This window comes from Pseudorca crassidens, chromosome 5 (assembly GCF_039906515.1).
Source record: "Pseudorca crassidens isolate mPseCra1 chromosome 5, mPseCra1.hap1, whole genome shotgun sequence".
Classification (NCBI taxonomy): domain Eukaryota; kingdom Metazoa; phylum Chordata; class Mammalia; order Artiodactyla; family Delphinidae; genus Pseudorca; species Pseudorca crassidens.
This window is the reverse complement of record NC_090300.1, coordinates 141,570,253-141,585,950: the sequence shown is the minus strand read 5'-3', so window position 1 is coordinate 141,585,950 and position 15,698 is coordinate 141,570,253. Positions and strand designations below refer to the sequence as shown.

The 15,698-nt window shown below is 41.3% G+C and overlaps 1 protein-coding gene across 9 annotated transcripts in view; it reads right to left on the bottom strand.

Annotated features, from left to right (window-relative positions):
- Window positions 1-3,491: 3,491 nt before the first annotated feature.
- DYRK1A (dual specificity tyrosine phosphorylation regulated kinase 1A) overlaps window positions 3,492-15,698 on the bottom strand; it is a 145,667-nt gene continuing 133,460 nt past the window's right edge. For all 9 annotated transcript variants that reach the window (XM_067739490.1, XM_067739484.1, XM_067739486.1 and 6 more), the window contains 3 exons: window positions 14,033-14,339; window positions 13,425-13,549; window positions 3,492-6,758 (listed from right to left, as the gene is read on the bottom strand). In XM_067739490.1, the coding sequence (XP_067595591.1) occupies window positions 6,138-6,758; window positions 13,425-13,549; window positions 14,033-14,339 (1,053 nt within the window). In that variant the 3' untranslated portion in view covers window positions 3,492-6,137. The remainder of the gene's footprint in view (window positions 6,759-13,424; window positions 13,550-14,032; window positions 14,340-15,698) is intronic.

Here is a 15,698-nt window from a genome sequence, read left to right as displayed (position 1 = left end):
AAGATGTTAAAAAAAAAAAAAGAATAAAGAACCATATATAATTCCCAGATATAAAAAAAAAAAAAAAACGTTCTTCAGTTCAGACTCCTGTCCGGTTAGCCAAGCCAATCTCTGGGCCCTCCAAGTCATCCTATGCAAGGGCACAGTCACCGGTAAAGCCACTTAAAAAGCAGAGACCCAGGCCCCACTCCCAACTCTCTGAATCAAAAATTCTGGGAGGGTGATGAGCACATCTGTGATTTTATAAAATCCTACGGGTGAGTCAGATGTGTGGCAGGGTTGAAAACTCGTTTTAAATTGATGAGCACTGATTTAACAGTTTGGTAAGATCACCTAGGGTTCACCAAACACACCGTTTCTTTTCCCCAGAGCTTGCTTACGGATTTGCTGGGCAATTAATGGAGCAGCGCCTAAAGTCAACTACTTCACCCAGCTCAGGATCCCGTGTGTCATGTCAGCTCTTCAACAGACGGGGGCTTGCCTGCGATGTACGTGAAGACTTTCTCCTTAGGGTCACTATTTCACTATATCGTGCTTTAGACCTTTAAAAACATAAATAATCCTTTGACACCATCAGCAGTCATCTTAGTGTCCAGGGAGTTGACAACCCCCATCCTCACCCAGCCTGCTATTGCATTCCTATGCAACAGTGAGTCAAGGGTGACTCACAAACTCACCACCCTGGGCTCTATTTTAACCAATTCAACACTCTCCTGGCAAAGCTCCTCCTTCTTCACAGACCTCCCTGGGCCCCAGCCCTGGGCCCAGCTGCTCGGCTGGTGGCAATGGCCCTGCCTGAGGAAGAACCGCCACACACCCAGGGCCTGCCCCTCTATCTTACCTTTGGCTCGGAATCCTCCCCCTTTGACTGCAGCTTCAGCTAAAGACCTGAGGCAACTATAGCGATTAATGAGGAAATATTGGGAGTAAAATTTACAAGAATAAAATAAAATTTTACAGAAGTATTTTAAATAAACTGTGGTCTTTAAAACAGACAAATGAATATAATTCCTACATGGCCTTTCTACATGTTGCAACCTGAGAAGTCCTCAAGTATCTTTCTAGATCTGAGAGCACACGGTTGACCACACCCGAGCCTGCATCACCCAAGGGCGCCACCTTCACCGGGAAGGGGTGTGCGCTCACTTACGCCCACCTCCTCCATCCTTCACCAGGAGCTTTGTCACCCATTTTTCCTGCCGCACATTTAAACTGCGTTTTACCAGCCAACAAGATTCCTACCGCAGTGCCTCTGTTCCTTCAGAACCCAGCTGAGACTGGACACTGACATCCAGTTAAGGCACAAGGAAGCGAACTGGAGATTCATCTTCCCTCCTCGCTGCTCTGAAGCAGCGTCCCCAAGTCCTGCTGCAGGTGGCAGGGAATTCATGACATGCCAAGCCTGAAACTTAAGTCATTCCCACCGCTCTCTTTAATAAAAGGTCATACCCTCAAGGTGTGAAATTATGTAAAAAAACAAAAACCCTGTGTTTTGGGCTTCCCTGGTGGCGCAGTGGTTGAGAGTCCGCCTGCCGATGCAGGGGACATGGGTTCATGCCCCAGTCCGGGAAGATCTCACATGCCGCGGAGCGGGTGGGCCCGTGAGCCACGGCCTCTGAGCCTGCACATCCGGAGCCTGTGCTCCGCAACGGGAGAGGCCACAACAGTGAGAGGCCCGCGTACTGCAAAAAAAAATAATAAAATAAATAAACCCCGTGTTTTCATGTAAAGAAGCTGATATTGAAACCTGTGGGGCTCTACCTAGTTATCTGGTACACATTTAAATCATTGTGTTTTAGTTGGAGAAATACTTTCGTCTTTGAAGATCTAAGGTAAGAAAACTGATGACAAATACCTCGGGCCCTCTCTGTGTTAAGGTGAATGGTATCCCCAAAAATTACGATGCAAGAACACCTTAGCTCTTTTATCGTTTTCCCGTGAGCAGCTGAAACCAGGGACCTTGGCTGTACATAATGCCAAAGAGAAAGAAAAACGCACAAACCGACAAGACCACTTACCATCCTAAATGAGTCTTCCACAAAAAAATAACGAGTGCTTTAAACACAGGGATATGTAGGAATTAATACTAGAGTGTGAAAGCCCAGGTGATACCCACAAGATGGTTCTCAGGGGACCGGGAGACAGGTTACTGCTATGCATTATGAGGGAAGAAGAAGAATACGATAAGCTATGTTCTTAGGGTTTTCTTCTTCTTTGTACTAAAAATTACTTGATGTATGTTTTCACCCTAGGAAACAAGTCTAGGGAAGGAGATCCATGGTTAAGAAAATGAGACCACCTACTCTGCACTTCCTGACACCAAAGGCTTCCCAATGTCGAGCAATCCCAAGGATTCTAAGAAATCTGAACAGACTCAGTATACCGATCGGTTTTTCTCCTAACCCTAATCTTAAAATTTCAAACTTTTTTTTCATATATGGCACTAAGACCAAGTTCTGTATCTGGAATGAACCATCTGATCTGTTAGCTTTGGTCACCACTACAAAAATGGATATAAAAATGAGTACTGAACTTGTATTCTGAGAGCTAACAGAGTAAAGGCAGGCCAAAAGGAAACTGGGGAACTAATCTAGAAGAAATTTAGCATTTACTATCGCATCATTGTATTGCCTTATTATAAGACTTATTACAACAATAAGTTTAACAACATAGGAGCTGGGAAAGACGATACAGTAGCAAACAGAGTAGTCATCTTGTGGGCCTTATATAATTATTGTAGCCTTAATGATTTTTCACATGTATTAACAGTTCTAATATTCATTAAATAAAAATAAGCCTAAGTTTTTTGGATACTGATTCTGATATACAAAATGTGCCACTTACCTATAAAATGCTCATTACCCTAAGAAAAACACTAAAGGAAGTTTCTTTCATACATGTGGTAAGTGCACTTTATGTAGACAATCTGAACTTTACAAAATCACATTTAAATTTACAGTAAGTTTTTTGCCTTCTGAAAGCCACCTTAATGTATACTTATGCAGGCTAACTTATAAAAAACAGGAGACTTTAGGTTAGGATTAATTCACTGTGGCAGGAATTCTAGACTTTCTTGTATAAAGTCCCTGATAGGCCCCCATCAAGGATCTGGGGAAAGAGGAACGATATTATTTGTATTTCCTCTTGCTTCCAAGCAGGTCAAATCCTAGAGAAAAATCATCTAACTCTCACATCCATCCTAAACATTACGGCCTATGAGCACTTTGAATCAAAGAGAAACTGTGAAAAGTAAAGAAACAATTTTAAAAAATCAAAATGGTCTGTTAAACCTCCAATGTTTACTTTCCAAGATTTTTGAAGCCTACGTTGATGTAACTACTGTTTTCCTTTCTACACGTCTGACTAAACTTATAGTCAGTATACCTACCAGACCATTCATTACCTGGACCAGGTTAATTGCATAGAAAGATTTCAACTATGTTTACATTTTTCTTAAATTAATTTTAAAAAAGCATAGTAAAGAGTCTGAGGACAAATTATTCAACTGTTTATCATACATAAGACCGCATGACTATAATACAAAGGGGAGTTCTTTTTCATTTAACGTTACAATATACACAGCAAGTCCGGACCAGATCTTACAATCTGCACACAGGTATTTAACCTTTTCCATGCTGTTTATGTTTACAATGCACAGAAGTCCTGTAACCAAACCGTGTAGTAAAGCACACAAAACTGGACTGTAACATAACACAGTATGCAGAAGCATTGGATTTTATGACTTCCTTTATGTAAATAGCGGTTTAAAAACTGCTTTCGTTTTTTGGTGCTTGCTAAGATGTGGCAACCAGCACAGAAAATGATCTGACCCATGTATCTTCACCTTATATTCCTAAACAGCAGTAACTACTGAATTCCTTTTGATATTGCTAGACTCAAGATGATGTCCTTTTATTCACTGTAAACTTTATGAACTACCGAGTTCAAAAATCCATCCACAGGCTTGACATTTAATTACAAAATAAAAATGGATTTCCTGATTAACAACAAAAAAAAATTTTGTGGTTTATAAAAACTGATATTCCCAAGTTTCCATTCACATGATTTTAAGCCTTTTTTCTTTTGTCACTGACTGATTACATATAAAAACCTGCTCTTGTTCAGAAAAAATTGATCTAGTCAGCCACATGGAATTGACCAATAAAAACTAATGTGGTGTTTCTGCTGAGTTGTTTTGAACAGGGTTATCGGCAGAGGTAGATTACTGCTTCTTTTCTAGGCTTCTTTGATCCCGGACAGGTAAATTCCTTAATCTTCATTCTCCCAACTCAACCGCTCAAAAGTTTAACACCATAAAATTGGTCAATTTAAAATGGGAACACAAATTTAGCAACTGCCAGACTGTGTTACATTAAGGCAGCACAATCTCAAAACTAGGCACCTGTTAGACACCAGCCTGTTCCCTTCCGGGTCATGCATGGAAGTTTTGCTTTACTCGTGCTCATAGTTTGGACCTGTTGGTGCAATCAAGGTCTTGCTTTCAAGTTTACAAGTAGGTTAATCAGGAATACAAGAATCAACTGCTGGTTCCACAGCTTCTGGATCCAGTGTCCCTTTACCTTCAGAAGCCTGAACACATTTAGGATGTAACAGCTGTTGTAATCTTGAGTTAGATGTCAATCTATTATGTTCAGTACACAGATTGCTGTAAATGTATTGGCTATGGATTCAACAACAGTTCCAGTTTTGTTTAAGCAATAGTACAGCCATAATTTTCAACTGACATTTAAAAATGGTCTAGTTACACCTTGTGTCAAAGTGCAGAACTGCTACATTATTGGTTACAGACATCTATGTGCTATAAAAACAGCTTTGGTACAATAAATTATCAAAAAAGAAAATAAATTTTTGTAAAATTCACAGCATAATTGTGAGGCAAAAAAGCAGTCACATAAAATTCTGCATTTTTTTAAAAATGTTCAGGATGAACAGAAGACATCTTTGTGCAGAAGAAATGGTGGAGATACCACGTGCCGAGAAAAAGCAAAAGAAAAAGTAAAAAGCAGGAAGGGACACAGCTGTAGCTATTTCCATCAAAGCAAACCACTACTTCTGTGACCTTCAACCAATAAGGAAGTCAACTTTATGACACACGCAAAGTGACCTTGCAATACCTTACAATTAGTGGGTCACAAAAGTCTATTTTAAAAGAAAGGCCTCTTGAATTACCCATTCTCTGTGTTTTCAGCATTAAGGACTGTCTGCAAAAGCATGTCCAAAAGTGATTGCATCTGAAATGGTAGGCTCTTCTAACTTCGAGTCCAAATCCATAAGGCCAAAGGTTATCCCAAAGACCACCACTCAGACCTCCCCAGGACTGGCCACAACTGACCCGTTGATTGCTTCTCAGTGCACCTTGGTTAGGAGACCAGTCACGTTCCATTACTATCTCACTGTGGCCTCAACAACGGGAGACCCACAGGATCCCAGGCAATTGCTGCTTTGCTCCTCAGTAGGTTCAGACAGGAGAGTTCTGATCCCGCCACTTAGCATGCTTACTGTGCCTTACAAACTCCAATACAACCGTCCCTTCCATACAGCTGAAGGTGATGTTTGTGTGAGCTGGAGGTCCCTCTTCCTTACAGTACTGCATTTCCGTGCCCAAGTGTGTTTAGAGGACTTAAAACCCCAAATTTCCCACCCCCCACCCTAAACAAAATGAAAACAAAACAAAAACGGGAAGGAAAAAAGGAAAAACAAAAATGGAAGGAAAAACACCCTCATGGGGCCCTTTAAAATGCAAATTATGTGCAGTGCCTTTTATTTTAAAATTAGTTGGCAAATGATTAAGACCAACATCTGAACAACAACTTCTGTGGAATAGAAAGACAAAAACCCCACTATGACTGGGATGTGGCGAGTTAAAATGGGGGAGGCAAAAAGAGGACACCTCTGAGCTATCCGTGAAGATGGGTTTGGACATGGCTCTTTTAAAAACTTCATTGTCCCTTTGCAATCTTTTCAAGTTAAAAAAAAAAAAAAAGTCAGCTTTGCCCTCTTGTAGCGGTTCAGTGTGTTAATCTCCTTCTGATTCAAGCAGCTTTGCACTTTGTTTTTTGGAAAAAAACACCACTTCTATAAAAACACACAAGAAACAAACTCAAGTTTCAATTTAGTCACGAGCTAGCTACAGGACTCTGTTGCACACAAACTCCTGTCATGGGGGACTCTTCTCTATCAGCCCCTTGCCTCATTGTCAGATGTCCTTCAGTCATGTAATGTGCAGGACCTGTATTAGCAGAAAATTGGTATGTTGGATGTCCAGCTATGCCAGTCTCTTGGCGGGGATTGGAGTAGACGGTTAAATTAACGTCCATAGCTCCATTCTGTCCAAAGTCCAAGGTATTAGCAGCCACTGGGCGATTCTGGTAGGCTTGATTGCCTTGATTACCAGTAGAGGAGGAAGATGTAGAGGAAGAAGTAGTTGAGGAAGACAGGGATGTCATGGAGTGGTGACTATGGCCAACCTCCATAGAATCCTGGGTAGAGGAGCTATTTGTTGGAGAATTGTAGACCCTTGGCCTGGTCCGGTTGCCCAAGGCTTGTTGTCCATGGTGGTGGTGGTGATGGTGGTGGTGGTGATGATGATGGGAACTGTTTCCATGGTGATGATGCAATGCATTCTGTTGAGGGGCTACATGAAAGGTTGTTTCTTGAACAGGATGAGTTTCAACAGTGACTTGTGTAGGAGCTTCAGTGCCTGACCAACCAATGGGAGCAGGAAATTGCTGACGCACCTGTAAGAACAGATTTTAAAACGATTTAAGAGTACCGTTTCCAAGCTTTAATCTTCGATAAAAAGCTACAACACTAGCATTTACATTAGTTAGAGAGAGGGTTTTGAAACCTTAATGTGTTAGACAGTTCTATAACACAAACTTCCAAATGTGTTCAAGAGTGAAAAATATTTTATTATGAAAGCTTCAATTTTTAGCAAGTTACACCCATACTCATATATTTTACTCGCCACTTTCTTTCCTTGGGAGCACTGTTTAAGCCAGGGGTCAGCAAACTTCTTCTGGGAAGGGCCAGATAGTAAATATTTCTGACAGGTCCAAAAGGCATTCTTTACTTTCCCCCTAAAGCTCCTCCTCTCTCCAATCTTTCCTGTTTTAATAGAACCACTAGTACCCATCTAGCTGCTCAACCATTCCTCCATCCAAACAATCAGCAAGTACTACTAAAGCTACCTCCAAAATAGAACCCAAATCTGGCCTCTTTTCTCCATCTCCACCACGACTACTCTATCCTAGGTCACTATCATCTCTTGCCTAGACTAATATAACAGCCTCCTAAATCAACTCCCATCTTCCATCTTTGCCTTTTTCCAAACCATTCTCCAAAGAGTAGCAAGAACAGTCTTTTTAAAACACAAATCCAAATCAGGCAAGAAAAAGAAAAGTCATCCACATTGGAAATAAAGAAGTAAAATGGTCACTACCTACAGATGACGTAACATTACATTATATGGAAAACCCTGAAGACTCCGTTAGAAAACTGTTAGAACTAATAAATGAACTCAATAAGGTTGCAGAATATAAAATCAATACACAAAAATCGACTGCATTTCTATATACTAATAATGAAACAGAAAAAGAAAACAATCCCATGTACAACTGTATCAAAAAGAATAAAATATCAAGAAATAACTTTAACCAAGGAAGTAAAAGACCTGTAGAAGAAGAAGGTCTGGAAGAAGAAGACAAAAATAAATGGAAGGATAGTCCATGCTCACAGACTGGAAGAGTGTAAGAATCAATGTTGTTAAAATGTCCCAACTACCCAAAGCAATTTACAGATTCAACGCAATCCCCCACAAAATTCCAACGTCATTTTTCAAAAAAAAAAAAAAGAATAATCCTAAAATTTGTAATCCACAAAGAAACCCAAATAGCAAAAGCAATCTTGAGAAAGAAGAACAAAGATGGAGGCATCATGCTCCCTGGTATCTAACTATACTACAAAGCTATAGCAATTAAAACAGTATGGTACTGACATAAAAAAAAGCACATAGATCAATGGAACGGAACAGAGAGCCCAGAAATAAATCTACGCGTATATGGTCAACTAATTTATGACCAAGGAACGAAGAATATACAATGGAGAAAGGACAGTCTCTTCAATAAATGGTGTTGGAAAAACTAGACAGCCACATACCAAAGAATGAAACTCAACCACACTATCTTACACCAAACACAAAAATTAACTCAAAATGGATTAAAGACTTGAATGTAAGACCTGAAACCATAAAACTCCTAGAAGAAAACATAGGCAGTAATAAGCTCCTTGACATAGGTCTTGGTGATGATTTTTTGAATCTGACACCAAAGCAAAAGCAACAAAAGCAAAAATAAATAAATGGGATGACAACATACTAAAAAGCTACTGCCCAGTAAAGGAAACCATCAACAAAATGAAAAGGCAACTTACTGAATGGGAGAAAATATTTGTCAATCATATTATCTGATAACAGGCTAATATCCAAAATATATAAAGAACTGATAAAACTCAACAGCAAAAATCCAAACAATCTGATTGAAAAATGGGCAGAAGATCTGACTAGACATGTTTCCAAAGAAGACATACAGATGGCCAACAGGTACAGGAAAAGAAGCTCAACATCATGAACCATCAGGGAAATTCAAATCAAAACCACAACGAGATATCACTTCACACCCATGAGAATGGCTATTATCAAAAAGACAACAAATAGCAAGTGTTGGTGAGGATGTGGAAAAAAGGGAACCCTCATGCACTGCTTGGTGGGAATATAAATTAGTGCAGCCACTATGGAAAACAGTATGGAGGAGGTTCTTCAAAAAATTAAAAACAGAACTACCACATGATCCTGCAATTCCACTTCTGGGTATTTATATGAAGAAAACAACAACAGTATCTTGAAAAGATATATGTACCCCCATGTTCATTCACTTCAGCATTATTTACAATAGCCAAAATACGGAAACAACCCAAGTAAGTGCCCACTGATGGATGAATGGATAAACAAAATAATCCAAAATCCATAAACAATCTGGCCAATGCTCATTTCTCCAAACTTTTCCTCTAGCCATCCTTCCTCTTGCTGCCTAAGTTCCTACTACACAGGATCTTCCTTCTATTCCTCTACCTAGTCAACATCTTTCAGAAGCCTCAGGGTGTTTGTACTTACTGTTCCTTCTGCCTAGAATGCTCTGATTTCTAATTTCTGCTTGGATGATTCTTTCTCATCATTTCAGTTCCAGAGTCTTCCCTCACCACTCTGGCTAATGCTCCCCCAATTTCTGTGGCAGAGGTTCCAAATTGTCCTCAAAAAACATACTCTTCTTCCTGAGCATAAGGCTGCACTACGCTTACTCCCCAGCCTCCCCTGTACTTAGACATGGCCATATGACTGTTTTAGTCAATGGAATATGAATGAAGGTTCCTATGTTACAGCCAGATCTGTCCCACAAAATACATCCCAAGTCCTTCTGCCTGCCAGATGCAGCAGACAACTAGGCCCTTGGGGATGGGGCAGTCATAAGATGGTAGGAACCCAGGATGTGGGAGAGAGCCACGCCACTAACCTGAATACCCACTCTGGACTATTACATAAAAAAGAAACTTCACATTTTTTAAGCTACCATATTTTGGGGGGTCGTCCTGTTATCAGTTCGGCCTATCTGAATTAATACCTCCCACCCAACAAATCACTACTCTCTATTACATTATCCTGTCTTATTTTCTTTTTAACAGTTAATAGTACTTGCAATTTCTATTCATTTGATTCGTTTTATTTATTTTCTGTGTCACGGTAAGCTCTAGGAAAGCAAAGCCTGTGTCTTTATCACCAGTGGCTAGCACAGATCATTAAGACCACTCAACAAAGGTGGTCTCAGAATCAAAATTCAAGAAAAACTATTGAAAATAATCCAGTAGAAAAATAGGCAGAAAGTTCTCAGAAAATATTAATGGTTCTTAAACTATGAAGCTACTTAAATTCATGGAAAGAAGAAATAAGTGAAATGCAACTATACTCTGTCCAATACCAGGTTTTTCAGTTCAGACTGATCCAAAGGTGATCACACTGACTGCTTCTCCAAACTCTGTTAGTGGGAGGCTAAACTGGTAAAACTATATGGAGAGCAATCTGGCAACAGCTATCAAAATGACAAACCACGTTACTCTTTGACCCAGCAATTTCACATCCAGGAACTCGTATCACATATAAACTGCATGTGTGTGGATGATTTATATGTAGGGTTATTTATTACAGCATTATTTGCAGTAGTAAAAAAGATTGGAAATAAGCTAAATGTCCATTAATAGGGAACTACTGCAATGACTTGGAATATCTAAACAATGGAATACTGTGTGACTGTTAAAACACAACAAAAAGAATGAAAAAGCTCCCTATATGATACAGAAAGAGCTCCATAATATACATTTTAAAATATATGTAGGGCTTCCCTGGTGGCGCAGTGGTTGACAGTCTGCCTGCCAATGCAGGGGATGCAGGTTCGTGCCCCGGTCCGGGAAGATCCCACATGCCGCAGAGCGGCTGGGCCCGTGAGCCATGGCCGCTGAGCCTGCGTGTCCGGAGCCTGTGCTCCGCAACGGGAGAGGCCACAACAGTGAGAGGCCCGCGTACGGCAAAAGTAAATAAATAAATAAATAAATAAAAATATATGTAAAACATGTTAAAATAAAAAAAACAAGATGTGTGCACGGTATGCTACCATTTGTGTACAAAGGTTAGGTGAAGGATATACATTTGTATTTGCTTGCATATGTATAAAACATCGCAGAAAGACTACATAAAACTAATAACATTAATTTAGAAACTGGGAGAAAGGGATGGAAGAAGGAAGGTCGTTCTAAAGAATTAGGGAAAGCCTCTGGCCGTGATATTTGAGACCTGAAGGATATATAGTAGTCATCAAAGCAAAGACAGAGGAAAAGCTTATTCCAGGCTGAGCACGGTCAATGTGAGAAATGTGAAAGGGAACATGGTATACAGTCTGAAAAATGAAAAAAAAAAAAAATTCCAGGAAGACCAGAATGAATGAAGAGGAGGAAGGATGCCTGGGTAGGAGCCAGATGACAGAAATCACTGAATCCTGTGTAAGAAGTCACAATTTTTTTTTTAAGTACAAGAGAAAGCCAGAAACTGGCTGAAAGCAAGGGAAAGAGCTGGATCAGACTGCTCTACTGAACATTCACTAGGCTGCAGAGAAGAGAACAGAGGCGAACTGGTGAATGAAACTGGACGCTGGAAGTCTGGTTGGAATAATCTTTACAGCAAGATAAGCTAGAGATGATTGTACCAAGCGGGTGAAGTAGAGAGAACAGACACATATGTAGGATATTCAGAATCCATACTATTTACCATTGGATTCAAGGTGGGGGGTGAGGGAGAGAGGAGTCAAGAATGAACTCCCCAGGTGCCAGGTGTACGACCTGAGCAAATGGGTAAATTCAGGGCCACTTGTATTGATACAGATAAAAGGAGATGAGCTTTGGCGGAGGAGAAAATGATGACTTCAGTTTATAGGATGCATTTGCAGTGTTATGCTGTAGGGACTTCCAAAACGGTATTTATAGTAAATGATTAGAAATAAAGGTGTGGGGCTCAGGAGTGAAGTCTAGATCAGAAATAAAGACATAAAGTGACCGACATCGAGATGGTAGCTGCAGTCATTGGTAAGAGCAGGTGAGGTCACCAGGAAGTGTTTAAGGTGAGAGACAGGACACAGACCACCCACGTTTACGTGGCCGCGGGGGAGCAGAGAATCCGAAAAGGAGACAGTGAAGGAAGGAGGTGGGCTGGGATGAGGGCCATCCTGTCCGGGAAGGCAGAGGAGAGTGCTACAAAAAGCATGGAGAGGGGCTTCCCTGGTGGCACAGTGGTTGAGAGTCCCCCTGCCGATGCAGGGGACGCGGGTTCGTGCCCCAGTCCGGGAAGATCCCACATGCCGCGGAGCGGCTGGGCCCGTGAGCCATGGCCGCTAAGCCTGCGCGTCCGGAGCTTGTGCTCCGCAACGGGAGAGGCCACAGCAATGAGAGGCCCGCGTACCGCAAAAAAAAAAAAGCACAGAGAGGCCAGGGCTGTGTCAACGTGAGTGAGGACCAGAGAGTGACAAGTGACTGAGTGTCTGCCGGGCTCCTCAGTAATGACCACTGTGACTCCACAGGAACAGTTTCCTGAGTTGGGAAGCAGCCCAACTGGAGCAGCTGAAGACTTCTTAAAGGGTGAAGTAATAGTAGCAGAAATGTGGGGCGAGGAAGACAAGGGCCAGGGAAAGGTTTTGCTTCAGATGGGAGAGAGCTGGGGATGATCAGGTGCTGACGGGAAGAAGGCGAGCAGAGGACACAGGGGCCAGTGGCTGAGCAGGGCCAAGTCCTGTGCAGGTGGGAGGAGAGGGGCAGGGCCCGAGGTGGCTGACCCCAGGCAGGAGCTGCTGCCCCTGCTGACAAGGGGCCGGAGAAAGGGGACAAGCACACATGGCGGTGGGGCGAGGTGGCTGGTGACACGCAGTGAAGCGCTCCTTTCTGAGGACTGTTCCTTACACAGTGAGGAGTGAGGGAGAGCAGAGAAGGGGAGGCAAAGGTTTCTAGCAAGAGTAGGAGAGTCTGAAGCAATTATTAAAGAGAATGGGAGCACGATGAGATGACCTGAGAAACATGCAAGCTTGCCCAAGTAGATGCTGGTGACTACGAATTAACAGGGGTAACAATGCATCTACAGATATGCCTTTCTCCACCAGCACTCAGCTGCCCCAGTCCCAAGAATGGGCAGTGATATTCATCAACTTCCATTTTATTTCTCATTAGATAATATACTTGCCTCTCACTGTAAACATCATAATGCAGTACTCAGTATGAATTAACTTATTATTTTACAAAGAGTATTTAATAAATATTCTACCATCATCTGCTTCACCCCTTAAAAAAATTTACTTAATTAGATCCTCTTTAACAAAAAACCTTCAAAACAAAAAATGGAGGTGAAAATCAAACCACAAACTGATTCAGAATCTAGGACTGTCAGTGATAGCAGATCACAAGAGGCAGTGGAGTGCAGTAATTAAGATCACGCACCTCGGAAAGTTCCCTAAACCTTGAAGTCACAGTTCCCAAAGTAAAATGAAAATCCAAACAGGGCAAGGCTCAAAATGCTGCCGGAGTAAACAAGATAAACAAACACCTGGAGCAGCTGCTGGTACGCACTCAATAAACGGGAGCTATTTCTAAACACGGAGGGAAAATGTTTCAAGGATGTGTAAGTTAGAATTCCTTACAACCAAGGAAGATATGAACCTTTTAGAGTAAATGACGTTATCATTCTAAAACCACTTGGCATCCAACACTGGTACGCCTGGGCACAGTGGAGGGCGTGAATGAAGGGCTGTGTGACTGCTCACCTGGGGACTGTGTGTCTCACAGTCCATGGCCTGGACAGCAGCTGTGAAGTGCCCGCCGCTGTGCCGATGCTGGTGCGTTGGGTCCGACCTGGCTCTCCCACTGTTGCTAGTCCCCGATGACCCACCTGAAGTATCACAACACGGTACAGCTTGTGAGTGTAAAGTTAATTCTGTTCAAGTATATATCCTAAAACTATAACATTAAAACGGGAAGTGAGTCACCAAAAAAAAATCTGTATTAACCTGAAGTATACCAGGAAGGCTTCCAATTCTCTATGTTCTTTCACATCAACCACTGAACTAAAATATGACCAAGTTTGGTTAAGTCAGGGGAAAACTCAAGCATGTGAACCAAGTATTTCCATTTTAAAAACAATTTTAAAATTTGGCTAATAAGGAGTATTGTTTCCAAGCAGAATTTATTATATGCATAATTAAGTATTAGAGCTTTGGGGGAGGTGAATTTTTTTACTAGCCACAAAGAACAGGTTCGGGAAAAATAATTCCTCCCACCCATTAACAAACTTTAAAAAACTTTAAAATAACCCCCACTTTGTAAAGAAAAGAGGAAACATTTCAAAGCCTAATATAATATCAAAAGAACAGACCTGAGCTTGAAGATGTACTGGAGGTGGTGCCCGAAGACTGTGACTGCTCCATGGCAGGACTCGTGGATACGCTATTACTTGTGTTTGTACCTTCATCAGCTGTTTTCTTGAAAAAACTGTGCTGCAGGGCATAGTAAGGTTGAATTCGAGTTTTGGGGTCATAATCAAGCATCCTTAAAATGAGGTCTTTGAACTTCAAGTAGTCAGCTACTGTATGACCCGATTCCCCAGCACGACGCCCACCAGGTCCTCCTGTTTCTACTCCGAGAATATTATGAAGTTTGCGGGTTCCTGGTGGTTTATACTCCTAAAGAGAAAAAAGATAAAAAGGCTTTCTCTAAATCTGATGGAATATGTAAAAGCCTACGTAATGTCAAATATGCTTACATGTATGATAATGTTGAGGCCTTTATTAAAAAGAATGCTTTATAGTTAGAGCCTCTATATTTTCACACTAATGTGAAATATTCACAATACTATTCACATACTATTCCGATTAAAATACTATTCACAATACTATTCACATACTATTCCGAACACACTGTACTTAGGAGAAATTCACTTTTGAGACCAGAAATGACTATAAAGATCATCTAGCCCAGAGATCAGCAGACTATGGCCTGGCTCAGAGCCTGTTTTTATATAGCCTCCACTATGAATTGTTTTCATATTTTTAAAGATTGTAAAAACAAACAAAACCAAGTAAGAATACTCAACAGAAGCCCACAAAGCCGAAACCTTTACTATGGGGTCCTTTACAAAGGAAGTGTGCCAACCAGTGGTTGTGAACCTCTTTTCTGCCCAATACACCTGTGAACTCAGGGGCACTTACTCAGTAACAGTGGCTCATTAAAGTTTTAAAGATCACTCCTAATAAAGAATCATGGGTCTAACCCTACCTGCTCATATGCAGATAAAAGAATCAGAAGTAAATTATTTATGCCTCATTTTATTGATAGAAAATATGGTTAATAATAAATTGCCTTAACATGTGCTGAGATTTTCTGGGAACTCATTTTAACAGATAACAGTATAACCTTTAAAATCCCTATGAATACTGAATTTATTCAGAATAGTATCATTGGATTTTTGCTTCTAGGTACAATGTAGAAATTCGCAAGAGACCATCGCTCTTACTCTAAAATCAAGAACAAGCCAGGCAGGCACACAACAAAATCACTGCTTTTTAAAAACCTATCAGAGAGCTGAGGACTAAAGAAACCAGATTAACTAAATTCTAGAAAATGAAGAGTCTTTCCTAGGAAAGAAGAGACTTATGGTGGGAGAAGGAGCAAATGCCACAGATGTGACTAAGAAGAGTCCAGCCCAACTCCCAACCAACTTCTAACAGCCACGTGTGGCTGGGCCACAGGACGGGACAGGCAGATGACCCAGGGAGGGTCCCCCAGGGCGCTGCAGAGCTGGGTCCAGAGCAGCATTATGGACACAGATCACCCCGAGGCACCAAGAGTTAGCAGCGGGTTGCTGGCTGGGCAACAATGCATAAAAGATCTCTGCAGTTTCCAAACACCGCTTAAAACCTATGAAGACAGTGGAGAATAGAATCTAAGTCAAGCAAACAAACAAAACACAGCCCAGATTCAGCTAAACTACAAATGAAACTGACTCAGTCTCATCACACTAGCAGCCTGACAGAGTAAGCAGC